General features: G+C 36.9%; 1 protein-coding gene across 1 annotated transcript; it reads left to right on the plus strand.

Moving 5' to 3' along the window:
- Positions 1 to 502: 502 nt before the first annotated feature.
- Positions 503 to 6,658, plus strand: LOC144441540 (kelch domain-containing protein 8A-like). Its single transcript, XM_078131103.1, has 6 exons — positions 503 to 518; positions 2,893 to 3,376; positions 3,970 to 4,134; positions 4,576 to 4,809; positions 5,449 to 5,541; positions 6,398 to 6,658. The coding sequence occupies exons 2-6, from the start codon at positions 3,001 to 3,003 to the stop codon at positions 6,589 to 6,591; spliced, it is 1,062 nt and encodes a 353-aa protein (XP_077987229.1). The 5' UTR covers positions 503 to 518; positions 2,893 to 3,000; the 3' UTR covers positions 6,592 to 6,658.
- Positions 6,659 to 14,531: the final 7,873 nt, after the last annotated feature.

Consider the following 14,531-nt stretch of genomic DNA (forward strand, 5'->3'; position numbering starts at 1 on the left):
TATTATTTTTAATATAATAATTTTTTCTACTTGGAAAAATAGTGATAATCAAGACTGACTAAGTCTATGTATGTGTCACAATAAATTATAAAAAAGTAAAATATGTGTAAAAAGTTTGTTATTGTACGTACAGGAAGTGATTTGAAAATAAATCGAGCACACACAAGCAATGGCGCCCGATTCAAAGGATTGTTTAGCGCGGAAATCTTGTATACAGCCGTACGTTGTTAATAGATGCAGTGTGGTATGTATTGATCGACCAGAGAGTTAGTTTTATGATATTGTTTCGTTCTACATATTTATTTTCTTATTTGCTGAGGTAAACAAATACCGTCTCCTCATCCATATGGCCACTTTAATGGTAGTTAATATTTTGCAGTGTTTACATGACCCTGTGCGACTGGGTTTCATCTCGGTTGACACACGCCCTCGTACAATCGAGGTGCCCCTGGAGATATCACAAAAAACACAAACTAACAAACGGAACAGCAATCTGCAGCGGCGACTGTCTACTTCCGGTATGTATCGTGTTGGACATGAATACCATTGTTTTCAGTTATTTGTTATTTCTTAACTGTTGTAAAGCGACTCTTGTCTCTTTGAAAACCTCTGTTGCATAGCTTAGCCAAAAATTGGCGTGGTTTCGGACAGTTCTGGCATAAACTGACCCGAAAACTGCCGTGAGCTCCGTCTCAGTCACATACATGTGTCAGGGCTTGTGCCTGAAAACATACGGAGTCATTCGGTCGGGACTAGATTCTGACAATTGTTCCAAAGTAAAGGAGCCCGAGTGTTGATAGCATTCAGTGTAGTTTTGAAGGCTTGTGTATTGGGTACACAGCAAACTTCTTGAGGTAGTGAGTGCCATAGTGGCAGTGTTTTGGGATATAATGAATGTCGATAGCAGTCTTTATTTATTTCATTCACTTCAAACTATTAGCACAATGAATATACTGGTAGATGCCAGGCAACTTGGCATAAAAGAAACCATTTAGTTACATAAATTTGCATTAAGTAAACATTCCACACACTATATATATACAGATAATATCACACATGTAAACCTGTCTGCAGTTATTGCATCTCATACTATCATAGGCATAAAATACCTAAATTTATACCAAGATATTCTGATTAAAAAAGACTAACTTTAAAAATTGCACTTCTGGACCTTATGGTAGAGTTTTAAATTTAGCTAAGGATAATACATATTTTTGTTTCAGATACACATGATATGTAATAATAACAGAACCCCATGATGTGTGACATTGAATGTCAGTATGGGTACTCAGAGGGATATTTCCATTCCACTTGTACTAGTTGTGTTTTCTGGTGACTTTCACTTACTACATTTGAGAAGGTACAGCTGCAAAAAAAATTTCGCAAGCTTTTGAAGAAATACCCCAAGTACACCACATTTGCACTCCTGGCTCATGTGTCATGGGGTTTCTATCCCAGGCAATTCTATCATGATGGCAATTAAACTCGATAGTTAGATATGACTCCGTTTTGGGGGGAAATGATAAATCGTTTCTGACTTTGTATCTGGATGGTTATGGACTATTACTATAGAGGAAAAGATCTACTGTTCTGACCTGATGTACATTCTGTATGGAGTGTTCAATAATTAACCCAGGTAAAAATAAACTACTAATGGATGAAGAGTTTGTAATGGTACTTAGTGACTCATTGCAAATAGACACAGACATTGGATTAATATTTGTATCATTACAAATTCATTATTACTTCTGGTACAAAAGACTTTGTTTATCACAGTCTATCATGTCACTTCTGTGGAAGAGACAAAACATTGCAAATTTGACAGCACAGCTAAACTGTCCAATTTCATAAATAATTTTTATTCACTTATCTCTGAGAGTCTCATTAGATATTAGACTGTGGTCATCATCATTATTGTTGGCACTCCTGTTAATCATTTGCCAGCCACAGTATGATTAAGGGATCAAGTGCCTATATCAAAGAATCTCTGTCTAAGTCAGCAGACACTTTTGTACTATTGCAAATGTCAACAAAGTGTTTTCTTCATGTTGCTATGGAGATTACATATGACTATCAATATTTACCTTGCAAAGCATCTATACAGCTCAGCACAGGAAAACCTAACCTTGTCCCTCTTTGCATCAACATACTGGTTATAGTACTAGCCTGACTGATTTTGCAACAGTTTCAGGGTTACTAAAATTTCACCAATTTGAAATGAAATACATGATGCAGTGTAGCCTGTTGACAAGGATTCATATTAGTGGTTAGGCTGTAAGTCATGTCATGTCAGTCTCCTCTTTACATGTGCTGGCTGATAGGAGTGACACAATACAATTGTATCTTACAAACTACATAGTGAACTATCTTAAAAATTTGCAAGGGACAAACTTGTTATGGGATTTAAATTTAAGAGCATTTTGATAAACTTGCCAGACTCTGTACTATTTTCATCAGATATAAGTGCATTAAAGGTTAAGGGGTTGTCATCCGTTTCCCCTATACCCTAACCCCCAAATGTTCCCTGGGTTTATTGCATGTGTACCAACTATGGTTTCTTAATGTTCTTGATGTAGAGTTCTCAGCAAAAGTTGGTGTCATCAACCAACAGTGCAATACAAATATTAGCAACTCAGATGGTTCACATTGAAACATATTATTCTATTAAATAACCATTTTCACACACACACACACACACACACACAATATAAGTTTGTAATGCATCCAGTGGTTTCATTTGTTGACACACAAAACAACAAAGTGGAAATGCAGCATTTTCTGATTTTCAGCTGAATTGAAGGCTGAGAAAAACACACACCCAAAACATTTTAATTGTTAACTTGTACCTTGAATACAAGGACCATTTAAATCAGTGCATATTCTTTCTACTAGTCTTCCAACAGGACCCTGATGAAAATCAAGCATTTTGCAGCTGAGGAAATAATATTGCTTAGTTGAAAAAAAGGCAAACCTGAGGGATCTACTTACAAGACAATCAAGATGGCAGGCAAAGGTGGAGTGGAGTTCAAATGGGATAAACTAGCTCCCATGCCAACCAAGAGATGTTACAGTTCTCCTATTGAATGTGATGGAATTCTGTATGTGGTTGGAGGATGTGACAGTGTGGGCAAACCTATTGATAATTTAGAATCATATGACCCCAAGAAAAACAAATGGAAGAGACTAGCCAACATGCCAACAGAGAGGGCAGCCCCAGCTGTGGTTGCAACGAATGGTTGCATTATAGCAGTAGGGGGAGTAGGGCATGATCAAGCACCTGTTGGTGCTGTGGAAAAATATGACACAAAGACAAAGACATGGACATCACTCAAACCATTGGCTGAGTGTGTTATGGGAGTATCTGTTGTACTGTATGGTAAGTTGGTAAATATATATACCGTATATATATATATACGTGTGTTAGTTTGTCTGAAATAACATGTATGACACAACTTTTTTACATGACTTTGGAATTTTTGAATGAAAAATGTAAAGTTGTATCTTATTGGAAAATGAACAGGTTTAGAAAATCTCAGCCAATCAATTTTGATCAGTTACTATGTCATCCTACATATCATATGTCAAATGTAAGGCTGAAGCTCATTGGATAAATGAATTGAAACAGATGTAGTACTCATCTCAGTCAATCAATTTTGATCAATAATATCATCCTACACACATCATGTTAAATGTAAGCCTGAAGCTTATCGGAAAATTAACAGATATACAATTGTAGTACTTACTAAATCTCAGCCAATCAAGTTTGATCTTAATATCATCCTACCTATCCTGTCAAATGTAAGGCTTTAGTTTATTGGATAAATGAACAGATCAGCCAATCACAATATCAATATGTATATTTATATCTTCTTGATGGTTACTATCTGATATCATTTGTTGAAAACCCCCTTACTTGCAAATCTGTTACTGAAAGTATTTGACAATAAACGATCATGATTTTACTGACAGAGGGCGCTGTGATAGTAATAGGAGGAATGAAGATTGATACCAATCCATCTGAGCAGGTAACAGTGTTAGATGTCAAAGAGAATGTTTGGCAGGAATTACCCAATTTACCATCACCAAGGTATGCCACAGCAGCCTTCCTCAAAGGAAAGAAAATCTATGTCCTAGGTAAGTTGATATATAAACTCAGAGACATGGCTTATTCACAATAGTACATACTGGTATCCAATGTCAAGCTGTTATGGAATGAATTCAAACTGTGCTCATGCAAATGATTGCAGAAAAGCCATAGTAATGGACTTCTCTTGCATAACAGAGCACTTGTAATTGGTTATTTTAGTTTGGATAAATGGTATCATTAATATTCAGTTAGTTTACACTGACCTCTCTAGTGACCTTTCCTCAAATACGCACCTAATATGTAAGTTATGTCTAGGATAAAACTCAACCCACTACCCACTGTAAGTCACCTGGGGATATGATGACATCATCAACCTAAAAATGTCAACTTTTAGACCTTGATCTCGGAATATCTTCATACTGCACAGATGACATACAGACACACTCAAGTCTTTTCAAACCATTCTTTCTCACATTTTTTTTTCACAGGCGGAAGACATGGTAAAAGACCAACCACAGCATTTGAGATGTTAGATTTGCATGATCCTGTGGAGGAAAGGAAATGGGTGAAACTTCCAGACATTCCCAGTAAAAGAGTATTTCCATGTTATGTAGAGTCTGATACTCATTTCTTTAGTCTTGGTGGACTACATGAAAACCCACAAACTAGAAGTCCTAATGATAGATTCAGTGATGCCATGGAGTCATTTGATATCGAAAACAGTAAGTGAATTCTTCAAATGATGATTCTATGCCAACATAGGAAATGGAATTGCTGTAAAAGATACACAATCAACAGAACACACACACACACACACACACACACACACACACACACACACACACACACACACACACACACACACACACACACACACACACACACACACACACACTGATTACAATTGATGTAGGAATATGGCTAGCTTTCCTTTGTTTAGTTCATATACTGTTATTTGTTTGATTTTGTTGGTCTGAGTTGATCGCTATCGGAAATAACATTAAATGAAGGTATTCTAGCCATATTCCTAGATCAGATTTTAATCAGATTCACACAAAAATAAAACACATTCAGGAACTTAATCTCACATGCAGAGATTGCAGAAAAGGTACTTCAGCAGGTAAATTTATAGAATTACAAATGAAAGTATTTGACCTAAAACTTTGCCTCATTTCAATTGGCTCAGAGAAAAAAACAAAATCTCATCAACATTCCATTGTCTTGCTTGACAAAAATCTTGTTTGCAGTAGGGTTTTTGGTATTGCATGTACTGCCGTGTGAATACCATAAGTATGCATGTGAAACAGTGCAAGTAATCACTGGTAGATATGTAATATAATGTATCTGTGTTTGTTATACAGATAAATGGACTTCTCATACACCAATGATTTGCAAGCGTGGTGACTTTGCTGCCACTTACATTGGAGGGAAGGTTGTAGCAGCTGTAGGAATGGGTATGTACCAAAGTATCACCAAAATTACATGATTACAAATCTTGTCTTTTTTTCTCTCTGCCAGGAGTGAATTGAATCTTGGCATCAACAGATGTAAGAAAGAAAATGTTTTTTTTATAAATGTTTTCCACTTAAGGGAATAAGCACTCAGGAGTCATGAATATTCATGGTGCAACCACAAATATATTATTTCTACTACCTCCCATCTTACAATGGCCCACAGCAAAGATACCCTATAAAGGCACAAGATCAACTTGATGTTTCTCTGAAATCAAAAATAATTGTAGGCGATATAAAATAGTGAAATGACTCTCCAGAACCCATAGTTTGTGAAAAAATATGTCTCTATTTCTTGGCGGGGCATTCCCTATAAGTGCATGTACAAACATGAAATTTTATGATGAAATTTGACCTGTGAAACATCTGTGTACACACCTCCATGTATACTGTCATGTAAACATAGGTACTGTCCTATGTAGGAAAGACAGACCCTGTGACATGCCTGTATATACACATCAATGTATCAACAGTGTACTCAGCAATGTTTCAGCAGTGTATGTAGTAATGTAGCCACACCTTTATTGACAGTCCTGTTGCTACAGCTCTGTTACAACCCTGTGGCATCCTCACTGACACAGACCTGTACCACAAGAATGTTACAGGGGGTCTACATGTAACCTGTTCCAGGGGCAAAATTGTATTTGGCATGTACCTTGTTCAGGGAGAACACCAGTATGCACAAGAAGGGTCAGTATCCATGTTACCATGATTAGGGAGAGCAGAATAATTACGAGTAGGCTAAAAGAATATATCTCCTTGATTATGCATAATTATGTGGTATACTTTTTTCCACTAGGTAATGAAGGCAACGCTTTATCATCAGCCGAAATGTTTGACTTAGAAACCAATACATGGGAGAAGCTACAACCCTGTCCAGTCGCCCAGTGCTCCATTGCTTCTATTTTATTCAAAGATAAACTTCACATCATTGGTGGACTGTCAAACCAAGGGCCTTGTAATTTTATGGAAGCTCTCAGTGTTAAAAAGTAAACACAATCACTAGGATTTTACTTCTAAGGTGAAATATGACAGTAGAAGTTTCTTTGAAATAGAGATTTGTCAAGAGACTTGCAGTCAGTAATGTATGTCAACAGATTTATTTTAACATTATCCAAAACAGTTATGCTGTTTTTGCTCTTAATGATAGAGAAGTTTACTTAAAAATTTGGAATTGTTTTCAAGATGATAGTGCAATGAATTGATAACTTCTATACCTTTAGATCAACAGTTATATTTTGCTTATACATGCACAGTGTTTGTATCAATCAGTTGCAATTGCATGTTAGTGCATGTAACAGATAACAAGCATGTTTCTTCTGTGCTCTTTGAAATCACAGGTTTTTTTTAGAATTTTGAAATACGAAAATTGAAAATAAAACTAAATTTGTAAATAAGTAATATTTTATTTAATGAGAGATGAAAAAATGGATGGGGGTTGTTTGTTTCAAATTATAGTAAAAACTGGATTATTTCCAAAATATTGACAAGTCTAGTCCAGACAATAGCAAAAAAGTAACAATCCTGCAATTTGCATATCAAAACATATTCAGAAAAACAACTACTGTTGACAGCCTGTTAGTGATCAATTATTTCATATAAAGTGACATTTTGTAGGATTGAAAGAAAGCGATGCACTTCCTTAGAATATAAACAATTCAGAGAAATCAAAGTGACATATTTGTACTTATTTATTAGGCAGGTATATTCCACTAGACTGAACGATTTGTCATTGTGAACACTCTTATCACTAGTTATTAGTGTTTTGCTAATTGATTACAGTATTTCTAATGTAAGTATAAACAAACTACTGCAACATATTGATGCATTACTAAAGTAGGTGTGTGTCTTTGTACAAAATCAAGGAGGGTCAGATCAAAGGAGTGCTGCAATTGTGTGAGTCATTACATGTCTAGCAATCTAGGGTCAGATCAAAGAAGTGCTGCAATTGTGTGAGTCATTACATGTCTAGCAATCTAGGGTCAGATCAAAGGAATGCTGCAATTGTGTGAGTCATTACATGTCTAGCAATCTAGGGTCAGATCAAAGAAGTGCTGCAATTGTGTGAGTCATTACATGTCTAGCAATCTAGGGTCAGATCAAAGGAATGCTGCAATTGTGTGAGTCATTACATGTCTAGCAATCTAGGGTCAGATCAAAGGAATGCTGCAATTGTGTGAGTCATTACATGTCTAGCAATCTAGGGTCAGATCAAAGAAGTGCTGCAATTGTGTGAGTCATTACATGTCTAGCAATCTAGGGTCAGATCAAAGAAGTGCTGCAATTACACACATCATTACAGATAAACCTCATTCATAAGAAATTTCAAATTTGGCACCTCTTACAGTTACCAAGGTTTGTTGATGTTAAACAGCACTCCGTATGTCTAGCCATAATGTTATCCAATAGATGAGGTTGAATTCCAACAATGAATAATTGCATGACGGTTTGGCATTATCAAAGTAAACAGTTATTCAACGTTGTGGCTGTGTAGGCAATGTTGTGACTACTATAGCTTAAATTAAAATCTACATGAATACATCAGGACAAGTTCAGTAATGTATCAATATGTGCAGTACTGTAACAGCACTGTAACCAGTTAGCCAACAATTACTAATCTTTCAGTCTGGTATGTACACAGGTACAGGTACAGATTTCAGGAGTGTAAGATTATCATATCACAGGGAGGAAGGGGGGGGGGGGAGTAAAAAGTACAGAGATTTCATAGATAAGTTGATAAAATGAAATCTCAAGTTAATTGTACACTTGTAATTAAGACTGAAATTCAAACAAGAAACATATATGGTATATTGTCTTCCATTTCATGTCTGACAGAGTGGTATTGAGCCAACAACATCCCTGATCCTGGTTCTTGGTTGTGTAGTGGCTTCAATGTTACAATTCATGACTAACTTTACAAGTAACTAAATAATAACTTGTAAATTTCCCCACTAGTATTGTTCTGTTATGATATTGATATTTAAACACAACTCAGTACTATCAACTATTGAGACTTACATAGCTGCCTTAGACTGTAAGATACCTCATGTTGTTCCACCCTCACTGGCCTGTGACCAATATGTGATATAAGGGCACCCCATCACGGCATACCTTACATAGCTGCCTTAGACTGTAAGATACCTCATGTTGTTCCATCCTCACTGGCCTGTGACCAATATGTGTTATAAGGGTGCCCCATCACGGCATACCTTACATAGCTGCCTTAGACTGTAAGATACCTCATGTTGTTCCACCCTCACTGGCCTGTGACCAAAATGTGATATAAGGGCACCCCATCACGGCATACCTTACATAGCTGCCTTAGACTGTAAGATACCTCATGTTGTTCCATCCTCACTGGCCTGTGACCAATATGTGATATCAGGGCACCCCATCACGGCATACCTTACATAGCTGCCTTAGACTGTAAGATACCTCATGTTGTTCCACCCTCACTGGCCTGTGACCAATATGTGATATAAGGGCACCCCATCACGGCATACCTTACATAGCTGCCTTAGACTGTAAGATACCTCATGTTGTTCCATCCTCACTGGCCTGTGACCAAAATGTGTTATAAGGGTGCCCCGTCACGGCATACCTTACATAGCTGCCTTAGACTGTAAGATACCTCATGTTGTTCCATCCTCACTGGCCTGTGACCAAAATGTGTTATAAGGGTGCCCCGTCACGGCATACCTTACATAGCTGCCTTAGATACCTCATGTTGCTCCACCCTCACTGGCCTGTGACCAATATGTGATATAAGGGTGCCCCGTCACGGCATACCTTACATAGCTGCCTTAGACTGTAAGATACGGCATACGTTACATAGCTGCCTTAGACTGTAAGATACCTCATGTTGTTCCACCCTCACTGGCCTGTGACCAATATGTGATATAAGGGCGCCCCATCACGGCATACCTTACATAGCTGCCTTAGATACCTCATGTTGCTCCACCCTCACTGGCCTGTGACCAATATGTGATATAAGGGTGCCCCGTCACGGCATACCTTACATAGCTGCCTTTATTCCATTAAATCATCGATTTTATGTATGTCTAGATTCATTACCCCAGGGTCTAGGATAGATTTAAAACAAAGGTATACTTTCTATTACAAGTTACGCTATAGACAGTCTCTTGTGCTTTTTGTAGGGTATTCAAGATTGGTATTATGATATTTAGTATGAATACTTTGGTGGCAGGCAGGTAAGAGGAAGGTCGCCATTAAAATCACAACATTGGCACACTGTCTTTTCCATTCATGATATACTATATTAAATAGCTATACAAAAAAGCACAAGCAACTGTCTAATCCCAAGTGTACTTATGAAGTTCCATAAATTTCTGAACCATGTGGAGATGGTTGTTTTTATCTGACACATCACATATACTTTATCATTTGTTTCTATATGAAAAAAAATGTGTTACTGTTTACATACAAACATTGAATGATCAATATTTGCAAATATATTCCCAACGTAGTTTTGTATCTTTGTACAAAATGTAATACAATCAGATCAAAGGAGTGCCTTTATTTTAGACATTCTTACTACAATCAGTTTCAAATTTGGTGCTATTAGGGTTAAATCACAGTATTTTTACAGCCACAGATGTTCTTATACTAGCTATACATGGATAGTAATTAGATCTTGCTGTTCTGTGAACATCCTACATTGATACAAGTTCATTATTATTTTTAATGTTCTTTTACTCCATACATTTTAATACCATCCAGTAGTCTGGGCTTTTCAGCTCACTACAGTGTTGGGATGAGAATTGTAGCGTTTATATTTACCAATATGGCAGCCATTATTGGTAGCAATGAGACTGGTATTAAAAGTTGCAGCTTACAGCATAGAGAGTGTGTGAGAGAAATTAATGTCCACAGATGACACTTCGATTGGCAAACATGTTAACACACATAGACAGCAATTGCATATCGTAGAACACATTGAGTAGGAGTCATCACTTATAGAAATTGAAAAATAATTATCAGAAGCATTCACAAATGTTTGATGAGTATGTTGACACACTGCTGTTGAAATGAATGGGATAGATTTACAGGGTATTGAGGTTAGGTGACAGCTCGTTTTTCACATGCACATCCTTTGGTTGTATGTGTCAACACTGAATATGTACACATCAGCCCTATATCAAAGTAAAATGTTATATGAATTGCCACCATCTAGGTAAAGCTGTTACTATTATAGTCAAATAAATCTATGGCTATATATCACAGCAATATCAGTAATGTATCTATGTTGTTGCAGCACTTTTATCTTTCAATGTTTGAATAAAAACTGTAATAATATAAGCTGTGTTGTGTCAACTCAAGGAAATTTCAAATTTATGAAATTCTACTTGGCAAAAGATTATCATATTTATATGATGTGGAATAACATGTAAGTCATAAACTTCCTGTAAACTTACAAAGATCATGTCTGTTGGACAATTTTTCCAGTTTGCATTTAAAATCTAAATCACAAGCATTTGTACATGTTTGACAGTTCTGAAAACGTCCTACAGAGATCGTGTTGCAGTGCTTATTAATGTCTCTAGTACATGTAATTTATAAGTATACTTTATTCCAAGTCAAACAGCAATTGATCATGACACCCATTTCTACAGACACGTTACCATGACACCCAAGTGTCTACAAACACGTTACCATGACACCCAAGTGTCTACAGATGCGTTACCATGACACCCAAGTGTCTACAGACACATTACCATGACACCCAAGTGTCTACAAACACGTTACCATGACACCCAAGTGTCTACAAACATTTTACCATGACACCCAAGTGTCTACAAACACGTTACCATGACACCCGTGTCTACAAACACATTACCATGACACCCAAGTGTCTACAAACACGTTACCATGACACCCATGTCTACAAACACATTACCATGACACCCAAGTGTCTACAAACACGTTACCATGACACCCAAGTGTCTACAAACACGTTACCATGACACCCAAGTGTCTACAAACACGTTACCATGACACCCAAGTGTCTACAAACACGTTACCATGACACCCAAGTGTCTACAGATACATTACCATGACACCCAAGTGTCTACAAACACGTTACCATGACACCCGTGTCTACAAACACATTACCAATACACCCAAGTGTCTACAAACACGTTACCATGACACCCGTGTCTACAAACACGTTACCATGACACCCGTGTCTACAAACACATTACCATGACACCCAAGTGTCTACAGATACATTACCATGACACCCAAGTGTCTACAAACACGTTACCATGACACCCAAGTGTCTACAAACACGTTACCATGACACCCAAGTGTCTACAAACATGTTACCATGACACCCGTGTCTACAAACACATTACCATGACACCCGTGTCTACAAACACGTTACCATGACACCCAAGTGTCTACAGATGCATTAACATGACACCCAAGTGTCTACAGATGCATTAACATGACACCCGTGTCTACAGATACATTACCATGACACCCAAGTGTCTACAAACACATTACCATGACACCCAAGTGTCTACAAACACATTACCATGACACCCAAGTGTCTACAAACACATTACCATGACACCCGTGTCTACAAACACATTACCATGACACCCAAGTGTCTACAAACACATTACCATGACACCCAAGTGTCTACAAACACATTACCATGACACCCGTGTCTACAAACACATTACCATGACACCCGTGTCTACAAACACATTACCATGACACCCAAGTGTCTACAAACACATTACCATGACACCCAAGTGTCTACAGACACATTACCATGACACCCAAGTGTCTACAAACACATTACCATGACACCCGTGTCTACAAACACATTACCATGACACCCAAGTGTCTACAAACACATTACCATGACACCCAAGTGTCTACAGACACACTCACTGAAGGCAAGCTTTCTCGTCAGACTGATTTTCTGTTGGCCTTCAACTTCAAGGTTGATTGAAATGTGCATCATGATTTTGGAAGTTTTGGGTAACGAGACAGAATGCAAGTTTCTAAACTACTAGTATCATTATCACAGGCGTTTTAAAATTGCATTAACGTGTGACATTGACCTTCATAGGTCAATTTACCTACATACAAGCACTGACCTTTGACATTTAACCTTCTATATTAGGGTCAACTTATTTAGATATTCTGCAGGTCGGTGACCTTATGTTACACACCAATTAACTTACAGCACATTTGTGTTGAGGTGGGGGAGTATAATAATCAAAGTTTCCCTCTCAAAACCTCGTGAAAAAACTCGCATCTAAAAAGAAAATGTAGGAATATTACAATAAAAGTTTGTTGGAAATCTTTACCACCAATGTTCAGAAATATATGACGTCAGTTATCCAAACATGTCTATATACAAATGTATATGACGTCAGTTATCCAGACATGTCTATATATATGACGTCAGTTATCCAAACATGTCTATATAAATGACGTCAGTTATCCAAACATGTCTATATATATGACGTCAGTTATCCAAACATGTCTATATATATGACGTCAGTTATCCAAAGATGTCTATATAAATGACGTCAGTTATCCAGACATGTCTATATATATGACGTCAGTTATCCAAACATGTCTATATAAATGACGTCAGTTATCCAGACATGTCTATATATATGACGTCAGTTATCCAAACATGTCTATATAAATGACGTCAGTTATCCAGACATGTCTATATATATGACGTCAGTTATCCAAAGATGTCTATATATACGTTGTTGTTGGGTCTGTAAGTTTGTGTTAGCCATACATGTTGGACCTCCTGCACCGATGCGTTAACCGTGTCACTGACGGCATACTGTGTAAAACGTCATGCCAACAATTATTCTGCCAACTCTTCAGGAAACTATCGAGACTAAAAGGGTTTCTCATTCTTGTTGCGCAAATTTGGCATGTTTTCATTTATCGCCTGTCCCATGCAGAGTACCATATCAGTGTACACAAATGCGAACTTAGACTATAGTACTCTCTCACAGCCCCGTCGACTTTAAATTAGTACTCTCTCACAGCCCGCCGACTTTAGTACTCTCTCACAGTCCGTTGATTTCAACATTTGTCATCATTTTACATTTTAATACTTGGATGTGTTTTGTGTTCAGAAATATCTTTGAAATCCACTTTCACAAATTTTATTTTTGAAAAAAGTGAGAAAATATTCGTAAAGACGCTTCTGAACTTTTTATTCACATTTCAAACATGGTAAAAATAGTGTGTTATCATGACGTAGAAGGATAGTTATAAATCTCGCCTTTTTTATCGAACACGTTCATTGTAACTGGCTCATGGTTAGGAAACATTTTATAGACCTCCAACGGGGTCCATTACTGATGTGAAATTAGATTTTTTCTAGATTTAAATTGGCTGAAATATATCTATTGTACAGTAGATTATTCAATCTACTCCAAATATGACAGCCCTATTGTTTCTATGATATTTTCAATTATTAAAAGATTCCATTTGATTCTAGAGTTTCATTTATTCCATTTTGAAATAAGATATTTAATATCCGTATTACATCTAATTCAACATCCAATTAGTTTGGCAGTGGTAATTTAATACACTGAAATATACAAACACCGTCATAACACCGTTATACATTCATTTATATTTTTATTCTTGTAATTATCAACCCTGATATTATTATGCAATAAACTTATGCAGGCATATTAAAACGTATTACGTTCGTACTTCCCTCTTAATCCTCACATTAATGGACTATAAAACCAGCCAAGCTGTTACACAGGAATCAAAGGTCACGGTGTCGTTAATGAATTGTCAGAGACCATAATGTTGCATATACTATAACAAAACTACTACTACTACCACTACCACTACTACCACTACTACTACTACAACAACAACAACTACTACTACTACTACTACTACTACTA

The sequence above is a fragment of the Glandiceps talaboti genome, chromosome 1 (assembly GCF_964340395.1).
Source record: "Glandiceps talaboti chromosome 1, keGlaTala1.1, whole genome shotgun sequence".
Lineage (NCBI taxonomy): Eukaryota > Metazoa > Hemichordata > Enteropneusta > Spengelidae > Glandiceps > Glandiceps talaboti.